The 17250-nt window shown below is 40.1% G+C and overlaps 2 protein-coding genes across 30 annotated transcripts in view; one reads left to right on the forward strand and one right to left on the reverse strand.

The window, feature by feature from the left end:
- Positions 1–12229, reverse strand: part of SENP7 (SUMO1/sentrin specific peptidase 7) — a 40318-nt gene extending 28089 nt beyond the window's left edge. For 7 of the 25 annotated variants that reach the window (XM_015297145.4, XM_004938270.5, XM_004938269.5 and 4 more), the window contains exons 1-4: positions 12059–12229; positions 11145–11191; positions 8570–8677; positions 6511–6605 (exon numbers count right to left, since the gene is read on the reverse strand). In XM_015297145.4, coding sequence (XP_015152631.2) covers positions 6511–6605; positions 8570–8677; positions 11145–11180 — 239 coding nt within the window. In that variant the 5' untranslated portion in view covers positions 11181–11191; positions 12059–12229. The other 18 variants (XM_040705155.2, XM_025144084.3, XM_025144073.3 and 15 more) reach the window with 10 other exon arrangements.
- Positions 11773–16391, forward strand: FAM172BP. Of its 5 annotated transcripts, none has more exons than XM_003640460.5 (3): positions 11773–12237; positions 13764–13837; positions 15092–16391. In XM_003640460.5, the coding sequence occupies exons 2-3, from the start codon at positions 13775–13777 to the stop codon at positions 16148–16150; spliced, it is 1122 nt and encodes a 373-aa protein (XP_003640508.2). In that variant the 5' UTR covers positions 11773–12237; positions 13764–13774; the 3' UTR covers positions 16151–16391. The 5 variants fall into 5 exon arrangements, with proteins under 5 accessions (XP_003640508.2, XP_003640507.2, XP_046754491.1 ...); XM_003640459.6 differs by lacking the exon at positions 11773–12237 and adding an exon at positions 12257–12496; XM_046898535.1 differs by lacking the exon at positions 11773–12237 and adding an exon at positions 13330–13465.
- Positions 16392–17250: the final 859 nt, after the last annotated feature.

The raw sequence follows: 17250 nt of genomic DNA on the forward strand, positions 1-17250 counted from the left end.
TTTTAGCTCAAATGAAGGCAGCTTCCTCCACTCTCTAGGCTTCCCTTAGAATTTTCCCAAGGGAAAGCTAAATGGTCAAAAAGTATTGTGACTTTGGCTGAGATATAAGTAAGTTTATTCACAGTAGATCTTATGATGCTACGTTTCAGATTTCTGATGAAAAAATGTTGGTAACACACCAGTATTTTACTTGCTATTAAACTTTAACTTGCCTCAAATATTAATGACTGAACCTGACATGCTAAAAAAAAGTTAAAGCACTCAGATACTAAAAATCTGAACAGAGAAGTGTTTCATTTTGTACAGTATGGCTCCTAACTACCATGGAAAAAACAATCCAGGGTTTCTGAAGCAAGAGATAAGCTCTCTGATGGCAAAGAGAAGTCATATGTATGTAGTCTCTGAACTCATCAAAAGACTGATCCAAACCACAAGAGTGCTCCTGGATGTTTTAGGCAGAGTCAGGAAAAAGCAGGTAGGCATCTGCTATTTTACCTGCACTTGTATATACTCTGAGTAACAAGGCTGAAAGAATTGTTCTTTTTAAGAACCCTCTGCAGAACCCTGAGCACCTGCTTCAAGTATTGCAGATCTAAAAAAGATTTGTTTTATACTGTGAGGCTCAACATTTTCTTTACAGACATGCTTATCCTACTGACAAACTTGCGAAGTAGATATAGGTCCTGTGGAAGTTAAGCAAACCAAGACGCATGGCTGGTTCCACTCTTCTATTTCCAAGGAGCAAACAATATAACCGATACTCAGTTATCTCTAGAAGGGTGAAATGCTGTAGTTTCCCCAGACTATGGGAAGTTTAATAACATCAATGTCTAACAGGATAGAGCCCAACCATAGCAGCCTACCAAACCAAACCTGTGAGGTAGTCTTCAGCATAGGAAGCAGGAGACATTTCCTATGGAAATCTATTTCAAATCAGAAGTTACAGCTTTTTTATGGGCTTCTCAGATGCTCAGAGCTGCTATGTTAACCCTGGTTTGCAGGGGTACATACAGTGACCAGACCTATACGTGACTTTTTTTTTTTTCCACAACTGTAAGGTATACTAAAAATAATGACTATAAGGGAATGAGAAATATATACGTTTAAGAAATCGGAGAAAATAATTCTGGTGTCCCAGAAGAGGATAAGCAATGGAAAACTAAGCCAGATAGTTCCTCTGTTCCTCGAAGAGGACTTGAAACTACAAATAAAACCCTGAATTACCTATACAGCATCTTTCCTTCAAATACAACACAGAAACAGTCAGCAAGGCCTCAGCAATCTGAACACCTGACTCTGAAATCATTTTCCCAATGTAAAAAATAAAAAGCATTTTTAAATTATTATTTAAGGATAATATATATAAAGGATCTTTATAAAAAAGACTGTCAGATTAAAGCATCACTTCTTATATAGCACCTGTTTTTGACTACAGACAGGCTGTGACTTATCTTCAGAGTTGTACAGTACTTAACACTTTCAATGGCTTTCCTTTCTAAAGGGGAAATAGCACCTGGTTATGTTTATTGAAAAATCATGTCATTAAGATTGAGCATAAAACAGATTAAAGAAAAACATCTGCACTTAAGCCAGCTTGCATCTCTGTATACAAGAATTCTTTCACAGAATTCACAGATTCATAATTTACCTGCTAAGCTGTCCACAGAATAATGCAAGCAAACCATGCAAAAGAAATTGCAAAAGAAAAAATGATGCGAAGCAGAAAAAAGGCAAGCAAAATATGCACCAAAGCCAAGTCTCACTGGCAGACACAGAAAGGAACGTGTGCAACATAAGACTGGAGGCATCTTGTGAAGGAAAACCAAAGTGGCATATTTTTGTTTCTAATGCAAACACCTGCTCTAACCCCTCGTCTACTTCAACAAAAGAGAAAAAAATACATTAAAAAGATAATGAAAAAGAAAAAGACAATATGAAAAATGCTGCTAGTTACTTCTCTTAAGTCCTAAGTCATTTCGCAGGCAAAGAAAAAAGCCCCACAGCATTATTCTACCTTACAAAGCACAGGATCAAAAGCTATTAATTATTTGTATCAACTGACAGAAAATGTCTGACCTCTACTGCACGATGGAATTGAAGTTCCTAGAATCAGCTCCTATCTCAATGACTGTGTATGTATATAATTCGTATATACCACTGGTTCTAGTTTGTTCAGATTTGTATTAGAGAGAGATCAAAATCAGATCTGGAAGTTACTGACTTCTTTTTTGAGTAAACTAATGGCAATTGTCTAGACAATTATCTTCAATGCCTACATTCTTCTAGTCATAAGCCCAATTTTTGTACAGTAAGTATTTTAACAGTGGCATGCCACATGCCATACGAAGGTCGCCTTTCAAATCCTGTAATAGCTGAGTTTACAGAACAAAGCCACTTTGACAACCTTGCTGTGTATTCATCCATCTGAGCTTCTGCAGTATGTACACAGCCCACATGGTCCTTGGCCCTTAAAGAGCCTCAAAGAATAAATCAAATATCAATAATTAATGGAAAATTCATTGCCACATTCAACAACTACATTATTCAAAGAAGAAAACTTCTGCGTGTTGTCCTCATCCTCCTACTTCAAGGCCTTGACATGTCATCACTTCATTACAAGTCAATGTTTTAACAGCAAAAGTGAACGTTGCTTTGCTGGTCCTGGACGTTACAACCACTTGGATGTTTACATCAGGGCAAGGGGGAAACAGTATGTAAATGACTGTCTCAGGGTAGTACTTGATTCGGCTGTGATATATACTACAATTAATGTTTAAAATACCAAGTTGAAAGAATCACACCTTATGAAAGTACTGCTCCTACCCTTCCTCTGAAGAAAACTTAACAGACCAGGAACTAGAACTTCAAAACAGCATTCTATTTAGTCTTTTGTTGCTAGATTTTTTGTTTTTATTTTCCTCTTGAACAACACAAGAGTAATATAGCTCAGACGAATGGATGCCTCTAAGCTCCATTTCCAGGCAGTGATGGTTACCCTACAAACCAGGCCATCCCCTTCCTCAAAAAAACAAACAAACAAAAAAAACCCAGCAAACAACATAAGTGGAATGCAAAACATTAAAAACATTAATAGACCAGTTACATAAATATGATTACTACCTTTCTGCAAAGATGCTAATAAATTGGACTATTTGTATTTAGTGACAGTCCCAGTCTGTCTTAACACAATCACAGCAACATGTAAGAGGCCACCAGCATATGAGAAGGACTAGTGAACTAAACTCCCCTCAAACCCTGTCCAGGTATCACAAACAAATCACCTGAGAATAACTTTCCACAGAGTCCTGAGCTGAGGTGTTCAAATGTAGAAAATCATGGTTTACAACACAGCTTCCAACCCTCACGGCCCATTCTCACAGTAGGAGGGATAGAATTCTAAGCCATGAGTAAACATGAGTTTGTGCTAATGCACTCAGCTAGTCCTTTCTGACTAAAATTAGAGAGTCAATAACAATGCTCAAGCAATACTTTAGAGGAGATGCAACTCCTTAAATAGTTAATATTAGCTCCCATGAATGAAGAAGATTATACTTTAAAAAAAAAGAAAAGAAAAGCAATAAGGAGCTAAGAGTTTGTTATTAAGACTTATTTCCTACTTTTCAATATCAATGAGTGTCCTCATCAGGAAGAAGGAAAAAAACTTTTGCATTAGGAAGATTCTTAGCATGCTTTACTCTCACTATCAGGAGAGGTCATGGAGCAGATAGCACATGGAGTGCAATCACACAGCATGTGCTGGACAACCAGGATACCAGGCCTAACCAACACAGATTCTGGAAAGGCAGGTCCTGCTTGACTGATCTCATTTCCTTTTATGACCAGGAGACTCATCTAGTGGATGAGAGAAAGGCTGCAGACGGAAAGGCTGGTTCTGTTTAATATCTTTATTGATGATGTGGGTGAAAGGACTGAGTACACCCTCACCAAGTTTGCATATTACACCAAGTCGGAAGGAAGCATTGATGTGCCTGTAGGCAGGCCACACAGAAGGAAGTGGAAAGATTGATGTCACTCATATGAGCTCCAACAAAACCAAGTGCCAGGTCCTACACTTTGGTCACAACATCCCCCATGCAACACTACAGGGTTCGGGCAGGAGAGTGGCTGGAAAACTACACAGAAGAGAAGTATCAGAGGGCATGTATGGGAACTGTTACATCATGGTCTGAACCAATGATTGAGCACCTGGTAAAGGAGCATGGCCAACCCTGGGAGCACAGGTGCAAGCAATTCACCTGTGCAACCAGAAGGGGGTGGACCCTGGGTCTACCCCTCCTTAACCCCATTTAAGGGCTGGCAGCCAACAGGGAAGCATCTCTACTTGGAGATTGCCTCCTCTGAGAGCTTCCAGTGAGCCCAGATCCTTAAAAAACGGTGAATATTTCTTCTTTATTACTGGACTGTGACCAGTACCTTTCTTGGGTGATCTGAAACTGGTTAAATGCAACTGTACCTGCTGCCACCTATCTTTACAAGGTATTAGTTGACGGCCAGCTGAACACAAGCCAGCAGCATGACCACGTGGCCAAGGAGGCCAAGGGCATCCCAGCTCATATCAGAAATAGTGTAGCCAGCAGGACCAGGGAGGGTACGCAGCACTGGTGAGTCTGCAGCTCAAGTACTGTGATGAATTTTGGGCACCCCACTATAAAAAGACATTGAGGCCCTGGAGAACATCCAGAGAAGGGCAAAGTAGGTGAAGGATCTGGATCAAAACTCTTACAGGGAGTGGCTAAGGGAAGTGGGATTGCTTAGTCTGGAGAAGAGGAGGCCTTACCACTCTCAATGACTACCTGAAAGGAGGCTGTGGTGAGGTGGAGGTCAGCCTCTTCTCCCATGTAACTAGTGACAGGACTAGAGGGAACGGCCTCAATTCAGATTGGATCTTTGTAATAGATCAATGAAAAACACTTTCTGATTCTGTGTAGTATGCTTGGTATGTCTCAAACACCTGCAATACAAGGTCATTGCCACGACAACAAATCAAAGCTGTGAAACACAATCCTCTGAAATAACCAGTCTGATAATAATCAGTCTTGTTTTATAACATATATATGTATATGTATTACACAAACTTGTTATTGCAGACTTGCTTGTTTACAACCTTGGGACACCGCACCTGCAAACCTAGCAGGTATAAAAGAATGCCTGAGAGAAGCTCAGCTGTTTTTTGCTGTCTGCTTTTTGCTTGTTGGAGACTTCAACCCCTGGACAAGCACTCCCACTCATCCTTACTCCATCACTGATGTCAAACATCAACCATTCATAGCAATCAAAACTCAGGAAACTGCAATTAACGTAGCTTTTAAGTTCTTGTACTTCAGTGTAAGTCACTTCTTCAGCTGAAGTTACAATGAAGCATCTTGAGGTAACAAAATAAACTAACATCTACCTCTCTGATTAAATAGGAAAAACAAATTCAAGATTTACATTAAACGCAGTTCTTCCCTGCAACATTTGAAGTATCCTGAATATAAAGATAGGGCCAACTGATGATGCTTCATAGGTCACTCAACCCCTGAAATGAGTGTTCCAAGCACTCGCTGTCACTAAGCATTCTCATAACCTGTAAACTTAGTTTCTAGCAGCCTCTACTGACAATAAATCACTTACGATCCAGTTATATTCTAGTCAGAAAATAAGGCAGAGAATGGGGATTATTTGCTTATACTTGCATGATTCGTGGAATAACGGTTGCTTCATTACCATGAATACAATTAATTTTATCATGAAATCAATATACTTCCTAGCTAGTGCCAGTGAATATAAGCCTACATTTTCATTTGAATACCTTTAAATAAAGTTTTAAACTTTCTTGGGTAAACAGTTATCTAGCTGATAGCTTCACAGAAGGTAGTTTTAAATAATCTGCCATAATCTCAAAGAAATCAACACATTTGCTTTTGGCAACAGAGCATTTAGAAGCAGCACATCCAACAGTTCTTTATTCATTTAGGTGTCCTGAACATAACAGAGGTGAGATGCCTCTAATTTTGGTTGGGATTTTTTGCTGTTCTGTTTTTAATAACAGCCTTTCCCTACTTATCATTATACCTGTTTTTTTTTGTTTGTTTGTTTTAACAGTTGATGAAGTCTCCGTAATGAACGTGGGCTGCAGAGCAGAGAGTGACATAGAAAGGACAATCTGGAAACCTTAAATAACTAAAATATCTAGGGCTAAAATGATAATTTACAAAGAGTAACAAACACCTTTCAAGATCCCATGCAGTAATTTCTCTAGTCAATGTTGCATTTTCATTCTGATTTTGCAGCCTTGTATTTAAGCAGACAAGGAAAAAAAAAAGCATGGTTGTTTCATAATTCAGTGTCAATAAATCACTGAAACATGAGTGTCAGGAGATGGGTCAAAACCTTGAAAACCATCTCACATGACCCCATTAACTAAGGACCAAAGATACCCATACTCAATAAAGGTCATACATTTCAGAACGTACAAACAGAATAAGTCATTTTGAGGTGACTTCGTACCCAATTGATTCTTCATCATTAGAGCTGCATCTATCACAGTCCCTTTGCCTTCTTCCTTTTGTAGAAGTCTCTCTGTTGCTGGCACTTAATCGCCACTGAAATAAAACAAACAAAAGTGGAACACTCCAACACACTTAAGTGTCATATCAGAAATCACATAAGAAAAATGGAACACAGGCCAGGCATTGAAACAGTGCAATTGATCAGACAGAGTGGAGACAAGGAATATGCACAATAATTTTGTAACATATGGTTTTCTTTACTATAAAGCAGTTTACTATAGTAAACAGAGGTACTACCAGGCTTACCAGGAACTTGTTTCATTTTTCATCTACAGTAACAGAGGACAATTCAATTACTTCTGTATTTAAGGTAGCACTGTCCCAAATGAAGACTTAAATATTAGGCCTGTTCCAGATAACCACAGTTATATTAGATACCTTCTTATTTAACTCCATGAATTTAACCAAGCAATATTCCATTCAAAACATGCACAATTCTGAGAAACAACAGGAATCTGAAAGCTTCATGCTGGCACAGTATGGCAAAACTCACAAAACCAGTAATTCTTTTTTCCCTTTCAGTCCTCTTACCTTATAGAACATAGCTGTATTTTCAAATTAAATAAACAAAAACCCCACCAAAACATACAGTTGTTTCTGCAGTTCCAGAAATCTATCTCCTGCCACTACCTTCTACTCTCTCCTCACATTAAAACCAAACTGAGCCTTGAAAATGATGCCAGTCAGTCTGAAATCACATAAAGATATCTACAACGCTGTTTAAGCGTGCTGTGAAAGGGCATCTGAAAGATTAATGTCCACACCTTAATAATTTTCTCTTTTGTAAGAGTATGAATGATAGGCAGTGTTTAAAAAGGCCTCAACTGCATGGAAAAGATCTGTTATATATAGACAGGTAAGAAAAACAAGAAATGGAAAGTAAGACAATATTCAAGAAGTAAGAAGCGATTCTTCAATAGATCTAGTCAAAACATTGCTTTTATGGAGGTAGAGAGAAAGACAGAGTTCTACACGCATTACCTGGCTCAGCAAAAGAGGCTGCTTCTCATGACTGAAGGTTAATTGCTTCCTGCTTCAAAGCAGAAATGCAACTGGATGTTCTGCTTGCTTTACTAGTACAGAACATAATACAGCAAGTCTATATTGCAGAACAATCAAATGTCCAGGCCTACCATTAGAAATGGGTCACATTGTCAGCACTCTTGTAAGTCAAAAGAATCCCTAATTTCCCTCGCTAGCCTTCTCTGTAGGGAAGCCTGTTTGACCAGTCCTACGGTTCTGAAAGCAACAAAACTGGCAATAAACTTAAAGTTGCATTGAAGGGGTCAAGAATGGCAAAATACATTTCCAAGATTTGGCAAGTTAAAAATATTTAGCGTACAAATCTGTTTGAAATTCCCTTAGTATTTGCTTCTATACATGACTAAGATGATCAAGATGATCATTTATGCTAATTCTGTTTAAGAACATGTATAGTCTTTTACCCTTAATACTAAAATAAGTTATTCTAATATTATCAGTTACTCTATGAAGTCATGCTCTATTTCACCTATTCTTAAGAGCTTCAGCTCTTAGATACAAAATAACGACCAAAATTCAATGTAAAAGTTACTTCCATAGCATTGTGAGAACAATCTGGACTTGTAGGTAATGTTCAGTTTCCTTATCCAGGAATCAAAAAAAGGAATGAACTAAAGAAAAAATTGCACATAAACACACACTTGCCTTTAAATTCTTCAGTTAAAAGTTAACTTCAGGACCTGAGATTACTATGGAAACCTGCTGAATTACATCTGAGAACCAACTCTGCTTTTTAATGCTTTAGGCTGGCAATACAGCACAGAATTCCCTTGCTTTAGCTCTAATACTTGCAGACACACTTCAGATCTACATGCTTGACCTTTCCAGGAAATTCGGGTCAGGTACTGATCACATAGGTACAAGGCAGCACTTGGTACTTAAAAAAGAAAAAGTAGAACAAAAAACAACCATACAACTCTCCTATGCACTTTACACCGCAGAGAACTTCTCTTTACCTCTCTTAAAGGGTAGTCCCAATGCTGAGAGCCTGGGAGCCTTGCCAAAGGGGACTGAACTTGAACATCCTCTGACTTGTTGTTTGGTTTCTTCTTTGGTATACGAAACTGAAAATAGAGGATGTTACACACATGATAAAACTAAATTATCCACTGGCACTAGGAGCTGACATACTGCCAGATACAAAGTTTTTTTAACCACCAGGTAAAATAACAAAGTTGCAAGCAAAGCACTGACCTGATACTTTAACTTAGGAGTATTCTCATTGATGTTTCACCATAAATCACTGGCATTCTATGAGGAGCTGGTTTTAACACATGAACGCCAAGAAAAAAAAAGCTAATCTTATTTCATTAATTTCACAACAACCTCAAATATGTGCCCAAAAGATGAGAACAAAACCAACCTATTGTTACTCCATTTCCTTGGTTCTCTCTAACTTGCTAATGCTCTAATTTAATCTTCACATCTCAGCTTGAAGAGTGATCAAGAGAAAACAAAACAGCTGAATTACACTGTTTGCTCTCAAAAAATAAATAAAGAACATTTATCCTGTCATAGCACTAATGTTTTAATATGATTATTTAGCAAAAGCATACTCTGATGTCCCCAAAATAGGATTACCTGTTGTCATTACCAACTTCATCAAACTTAAGTATTGAAAATAAAGAATCATACAGTTGTTTGAGTTGGATAGGACCTTTAAAGGTCATCTAGTCCAACAGCCCTGCAATGAACAGGGACATCTACAGTTACATCGGATTGCTTAGAGCCCTTCCATCCTGACCTTGAATGTCTCCAGGGATGGGGCATTCACTGCCTCTCTGGGCTATTAGTAGTTCTTAGCAATTTGCCAATACAAGAAATAATAATAATAGAGGTAAGTCATTCTCAAGTTGATTAAACACATTAAACAAACTCAACTAAACATACAAATGGAAACCTAGACATTTCTCCAGGCATCTTGATGTGCAAAATCACAGGCTGCAAACAGGACTAGATTCAAACACATTACATATGGAATGTAGTGCTGATATCTTTCAGTTAATTAAATACATCAGCCCCCCAAAAAGCAAAAGCTACTCCACATGACAGCTACTGCAAAGTGCATTGTGAACTTTATTTGCAAGCTGCCTGATATCCTGCTTTGCAAGATGAAATTACAAGTCAGTATTCTAGAAAAGTGTGAGGCCGACAACTTAGTTAATGCAGAAGCTTCATCCATTAGCTCTGTATGCAGTCCTTCAGACCATAGCTGAAGCATACTGCATCGCCAATGAGATAATCCTTCCATTTTTCAACTTAAATCATGATTACTCCTATTCTTCTCTATCCTTTTGTGGTCTGAATTTCTATACAGTACCTCAAGCTCCTTTTGATGTTCAAACAGCAGTGTCAAATGCAATATCAGATCATAGAATCACAAGGTTGGGAAGGACCTAAAAGATCACCTACTCATAAAGGTCAAATGTAACACATAGGCAGTGCTTTTAATAGAAGTACCTCCAATCTTTCATTAAGAATGCCTGCAATAAGAGGTATTTTGTTGTACGGAGAAATGGCTTATAAACTTAAATTGGTCAGGAAAAAACAACAACCACCACAGAACCCACCAGGAAAGCAGCAGGCTATAAGATTCCTGACAGCACAGAACTGTATACAATTTAAATACGTGTTAAATCTGTGTTACAGAGCTTCAGACAACTTCTGTAATAATGTAACATGGAGAACAGATAAGGTCAGACTCAGAGAACAGAAACAGATGATCAGAAAGAAGGACAAAAAGCATAAGATACATTCATCAGCAAGATTTCCACCTCAGTGCACCGTATCCTCGAAATGTTTGTACTCATTAAGATGTTGCTTAGCAATAGCTGCAATTAACATACAGGACAAACACAGAGTAAAGAGGTAACCAACAGAAGTCTGGATTTACATTAAGTGCAATGCATGCAAGCTACCTCAGCTTTTCCTTAGCAGAAAGCAAATGAATCAATGCATATATTCTCTTTGTAGATTCCTCATCTAATAGTATTTATCTGGAAGTTCACACCCATAGAAGCAGAAGTCAGAGAATGTGTATGAACAATGTGTTGGAAACATCTTACTTCTAAAACACCAGACAGACCTTACCTGGATCAAACCAGCTGCTGTGCCTACAGTTTGTTTTCACTTGTGCCTCCATTGCTAGAAACTACAGCTAACATGGATATTTTAAGGAAAAAAAAAACACTAGCATATGGACTCTTACACACATCTCAGTAGATAACCAAAGATTAATCAGTTATGCAGCTCATTCACTTGAGTATTATTAATATTTCAATGTTACTTAGGTCTTACTATGGCCTTGGAAAGTATTTAGTTTATGTTGAATGTTAACCTTATATTGCATTAACACGTTCAGCAGCAGACATTGCTACTGACTGCTGCTAGCAGAAGCTAGTTCTCAAGAAAGCTGTTCCAACAAAGTGAAAACAAGACCCCTGAAGAATGACTGGTTACATAAGTACAGCCACAGCACCTCAGGATAACCACAGCCTGAAAGCTACTTGTTATAAACTGTAAAAGACTTACACTGACATGACTTGAAGGTGATGGTCTTCCTTCCATGACTTTTTCCACTAGAAAAGAAAAACATATAATTATATGCTTACATACACATACAAAATAAGCTTAGCAATTTGTATTTCATTTATTCAGAAGGAATTAAGATCGCAGTAGTAGGCGGTAGGCAAAAACAAAAACATCCTTTTTCAGGCAGCTGGCACAACAAAAGCTCATGGACAGCCACAGTGCAAGAGACATGTGCTTCAGCAGGGCTCTGCATTACCAGTATGTGTGTATGGACTCAATAAAGTTTTCACTAGAACCTGTCTTGAATGAAGGCATTTACCCTGAAATGTATATACAATTATGTTACTTGCTTGCCAGAGTGCAAGCCAGTCTGATTATAAAGAGTCACAGAAAGATATTTGTAACACTGTAATAGTTGTAATAATAAGGTAACGTAATTCAATCTGTTTACAGATAAACTTCTTCCTCACTGGAAGAACTGAGCTTCAGAACCACAAGCGTTCCAAGCCATTTCTACTGTTTACAAATACTCTGAATGAGACGCAGAGAGGTCGTAATACCTTCAAACCTCACACCTAACTCAAGAAGCCTAGCTCACCCTTTAAGCCTGCGTAGTTCTGTTTCGGTCAGCAGTTTTCAGCCCTAAGTTAGAGAAGGGCAGGATGTGTAAGAGGGCCCGGCTATCGCCGAGCTCAACGCCGTACCGACAGCTCCCGGCCGGCCGCCTGCGGGGCTGAAGAACGGCCCCTCACAAAGAGCAGCAACGCTACGGCCCAGCGCCGGCCGCTCCGCCGCCCTCCCTCGCGGTTTCGCGACCGTTGAAGCGGGGGAGGGTGACGCAGATACCCACCCGCTAACCGGGACTGCGGCTCGCTGCCGGTTCCGTTATTCCCCTCCGAACCCCCCCCCCTCACCTCTTAGCGGTTAAAGGGCTTCTGGAGCCCCGCCTGCAGGGCAGCGCCAAGCACACGCTGCAGCCCCTCCCCAGCACCAACCGTTGTGCCGCCGCCGTTGTTGTTATTGTTGCTATCGCCGCTGCCGTTCGCTAAGGCCCCGCCACCACCCCCTGCGCAACTCCGTCGGTTACTTCCGGGTAGGGCCCCACCCGAACCGGGGAAACCGGCCCCGCCTGCTCAGCAACGGCTGCCCCCAACGCCGACCCCGCCGGCGGCCCCTCGCAGGCCTGCCCGCCCGCACCAAGGCTCCGCCCCCGGCAGCTGTGGCGGCACTGGGCTTTAACTTTCTCCTTCAGCCCGATAGGGACCTAGCGGGGAAAGCGGGCGTGACGTAGAGCAAGTGGCGGCCAGCCCGCGTCTGGCGAATTGACGAGCCGCACGAGCAGCCGTGCGTCGGTAAATAGAGCGGGGCTGAAGGAAGCTGGTACTAAAGGAGGGGAAATTGCGATCTCTGAGGGAACGCCACGGAAAATGCCAGTTGTTTGGTTGTTTTTCAGTAATTTCTACTGAGACATTCACGTCCATTTCGCTCAGAATACTGAAGGTGGATTCATAGCTTAATTACACCTCAATTTGCACTGCCTCTCCCCCAAGTATCGCATATGTATTGCTGGAACTTCCACAGCCCCATGTCATAGAATGGCCTGGGTTGAAAAGGACCACAATGATCATGTAGTTCCAACCCCCCTGCTATGTGCAGGGTCGCCAACCACCAGACCAGGCTGCCCAGAGCCACATCCAGCCTGGCCTTGAATGCCTCCAGGGATGGGGCATCCACAACCTCCTTGAGCAACCTGTTCCAGTGTGTCACCACCCTCTGTGTGAAAAACTTCTTCCTAATACCCAACCTAAACCTTCCCTGTCTCAGTTTAAAACCATTCCCCCTTGTCCTATCACTATCCACCCCCACAAACAGCCATTCCTCCTCCTGTTTATATGCTCCCTTCAAGTACTGGAGTGAGGTCTCCCTGGAGCCTTCTCTTCTCCTGTCTAAACAAGCCCAGCTCCCTCAACCTTTCCTCACAGGAGAGGTGCTCCAGCCCTCTGATCATCTTAGTGGCCCTCCTCTGGACCTGCTCCAAGAGTCCCGCATCCTTCCTGTACTGGAAACCCCAGGTGTGGACACAGTATTCCAGATGGGACCTCACAAGAGCTGATTAGAGGGGCACAATCACCTCCCTCTCCCTGCTGGCCACCCCTTTTTGCTGAAACCAAAAACTTCTGCAGCTGAGTCGGCTGGCTCCTGCTCAGCACGCAGCAGGGTAACAAGCTCAGCTGATGCAATAGGTTCCAGCTGGTGGCCTTGGAAATCCTTTTATATAAAGACAGAGATCTTTCTAAATCAGCTTTAGAACTGTGAGTTTGGTCTGTGGTTTTCTGAAGTAACTCTTTTCTCTACTTATTAACATATTAGCTTTATATCAAGTAGTGGGAGGCTGTGCAAAGCTGGCTTTAACAACTGTTTAGTTATGTGTGAAACAGACTTAGCTTTAACTTCTGTTTGGGTGTAAAATACAAATGTGGGATGTTAGCTTGGAACTATCTGAAATGCTTGAGGTGACCTTAGCTGTCAGCAAACTATATATTTCATAGACATACCTAAGACTAATGTACGTAAAGTAATGGAACCTGAACTTATGTGGAACTTATTTTCTTCATGCAGAGAAATTGCCTATGGTCCCAGAGTCAGAAAGGTTTTCATCTATGACGATGGCGGACTTTACAGGAGCACATACGGTAGGTAATATCAGGTCTTATTAGAATAAACTCTATTAAATGGTGAATCTCATACAGAGTATTATTTATATGACTTATACTTCAGTGATGTTTATAATGTGCCAAGTTCTGTGCAAATACTAACTAAGCTTACAGGTAAAACATCTTAAAATCATACAATCACTAAGGTTGGGAAAGGTGTCCAAAATCATCCAGTCCAACCATTCATCTACCACAAATATTCATCGCTAAACTTTGTCTCTTAGTACATGTGTTTCTTGAACATCTCTAGGGACAGCAACTCAACCACTTCCCTGGGCAACCCATTCTTCACCTTTCAATATGAGCAGAAAAAAGAAAGGGAAGGAAGAGGAGAGGGAAAGAAAGTTGTTTGTGTGTGTTTGTTGTCTTTTTCTCCCTGACAGTAATTTTTTAAAAATCAAAACAGTGGTTGTAAAGTCAGCTAGAATACATACCCTTGAATACTGCATTTGACAGTGTAGCACAAGAAGCAGTCAAAACTGATTTAGGATATAGGCTTATGAAAAAGAAAGAAACACATCATGCAACTGCATCTAAAATAATGACTGCCGATTTTTAATCCTACACATGGCATTGCAGGTATGAAATCTGTCCTCTAAACTTGTTTATGTTCTGAAGTGCTATTCATCAATACTTATTGCTTGCTACTACTAGTTGGTACTACCTTGGTATTCATAATGTGCTGGAAAACTGCTGCCTCATTTTTTTTAGGAATGAGGAGAAAGAGACAGAGAACTGTTGGAGAGCATTATAGTCTGTGAGGAAACTGCACTTACCTTTTCCTGTTTGTTGTAGAATGCTTTCTCTGCACTTTACTCAAAGGGAAAATGGGCATGCTGTTCCTAGCATAACTGTTGTCAACTGGTAACATGATTTGAAAAATTCTGATAGTCTTCATTTTCAGCTATAGTCACCTTGTGGGAAAATTGAGGCATGGACTCCCTTCTCCTTATTCCTGGATCACAGTGGCTAGTTAGTTCTGTCATTTATTCCATAATTTCCACGTTGAAAGTGCTTACAAAGATGAACTAACAAGTGGAAGGGTTAGTATCAATGTACTGATGTTGCAAATGGAATCTGGCTTTTTGAGCAGCTGGTTTACTACAGCCCACCAAAAGCAATAAATGCTTTGTGTGTAACCACTCTGTAAATATTGATTACAATGCAGCATGCTTTATGTAACTGTTGTACGGTGGTCTATTATTACATTGACATAGCTTTGTTAATTTGCAGTGGTTACAAGAAGGACATGAATTAAGTTTGAGGAAACTAGTAGAGGGTTCAGATTATCAAGAGGAATTGAAGTACGATTTTAATGTAAAAGGGGAACTGAGGCATCTGGATACAAATGAATCCTTTGTTTTCAATTACTACAAAAACACCCATGAGAAGAATCATGAACGCTATCAAGTTTTGGGACATATGATTACCCAGTATGTTTATGAGCTCCTGGAAAGAGTCTGTGCACTGCAGAAAGTTTATATTCCTTCTGATGCTACTGAGGATGAACCAAGAAGTTTCTTTTTTATGAGTGAGAAAGCACTAACAAGTTCTTCTAGCATAATTGTCCTTCTTCAGGACCGTGGAGTTTTTCGTGCTGGCCAGTGGGGGCGAAAGACAATCATCAGCGAGGGCCTGTACCACGGAACACAAATACCATTCATCAAAATGGCCCTTCAAAGACATGGGGGAGTGATTGTACTGAATCCCAATGACAATCTTGTTGACTTGAAGACTGAAAGGGAGAAGCTAAGCTTTTCTACCAGAGAAGAATCACCAACTTCTTTGCATTCCTGCCAGTCGATCCCCAGGCAGTGCAACAGTAGCCCTGAGGAACATACCATGTATGTATGGGATCATTTCATTTCTAAAAGTGCAGCCAAGAATGTGGCTTTCATTGCTCATGGCTATGGTGGTTTGGTGTTCACTGATCTGCTCGTGCAGAGAAAATGGGAAGTGATGAATAAAGTGTTCTCTGTGGCATTCATCGATTCCATGCACAATATACAGCATCAGGCTAGAAATGATCCACAAATACAATGGTGGATACAGAAACACTGCCGTGAATGGGTATCAAACAACAAGCCTCTAGGTAAAGCTGTGGGCTCCCTTGTCAAAGTGAATTGTCCAACTGTCTCAGCTGGAACTGAAAAGTATGCCTTAGCACCTTCCTACTGCTTGCATTCCATCTTTAAGTACCTGAACAGCACCCTGAAAGCCAAGACCACAACAGCCTTTACGCGTTCACCAATTGCAACCCGAAGCAGCGAAAGTAAGAAAGCTGGTAAATAAAGGTGTACTGACTTGGGTTTGATAGTAATCTATTCTTTTCATAGCCATCCCTGCAGCAAAGATCCTTCACTATGGAGAGACTTAAGGTTCTAAGTTTGAAGACGCTTTGTTTTTGAGAAACACAAAAATACAAGTTAACCATGAGGGGAAAAAAATGCCTTATTGAAAGCTTTAGGTCATATCCCTTCAGCTAGCTGTGAAATCTAAAGTTGCACAAAATAAAGATGTTAATGTATATCAACACTTGTCTGTATAATTTTTTTAATTGTACTTCCTGCAATGACAGCTTTGTAATGAGACTAAATGATCAACAGAACTCTAATTTCTAAAGTGCATAAATGGACAATTCTGGAATACACAAAGTATACAAATTTGCAATTTTAAATCCAACCAAATCGGTGAGGCTACACAGAGAGAGCTGCTGGGGTTACAAAACATGCTAGCAACCTACAGTTATCAAACTGATACAAGTGTATGTAGCTGTTTCCTCTTAGCTGTCTTATTTTTGATAGAAGTGGGAAACAGTTTAAGTGTCCATACTAAAGGTTTGCAGTGTATTCAAGGAAAAGGCCAAATAGTCTTTAAAGCATATGTAAAAGAAACAGCTATTCTGAGTTTCCAGTTTGAGTGTGTGGAAATTAAAAGTGGCCCATGCCTGCAAAAGAGCTTTGAAGGCTGACAGTACCTTGCCCTACATCTTCAGATCCCATCTTATTAAGAAAAAAATAATTGCTTAACAGTAAGAACAGTGTCAAATTCCCTTTTTGTTATTATTATTTTAAGCTATTTCTGATTTTACTAATTTCTGACACTGACTAAAAAAGCTTTCATACCATTACTCAGTAATGGGTAGAAATATGAAATTCCATTGGAAAGGCACAGCGAGGTAAGTACTTTCAGTAAGAACTGCAGCTTTTTTAATACAGCTTAGCTAATATCGTATTTGAATTAAAGTAGTATTGAACAGACACTTAATAGAGTACACTACTGTTTAGTTCACTTATGAAAACTGTGCTGACACCATCATTATGCATACAAGCAGCATGTCTGTTCTACAGCTGCTGGTCAGCATGCAACTCAAAGAACAGTCACTTACATGA

The sequence above is a fragment of the Gallus gallus genome, chromosome 1 (genome assembly GCF_016699485.2).
Source record: "Gallus gallus isolate bGalGal1 chromosome 1, bGalGal1.mat.broiler.GRCg7b, whole genome shotgun sequence".
NCBI lineage: Eukaryota > Metazoa > Chordata > Aves > Galliformes > Phasianidae > Gallus > Gallus gallus.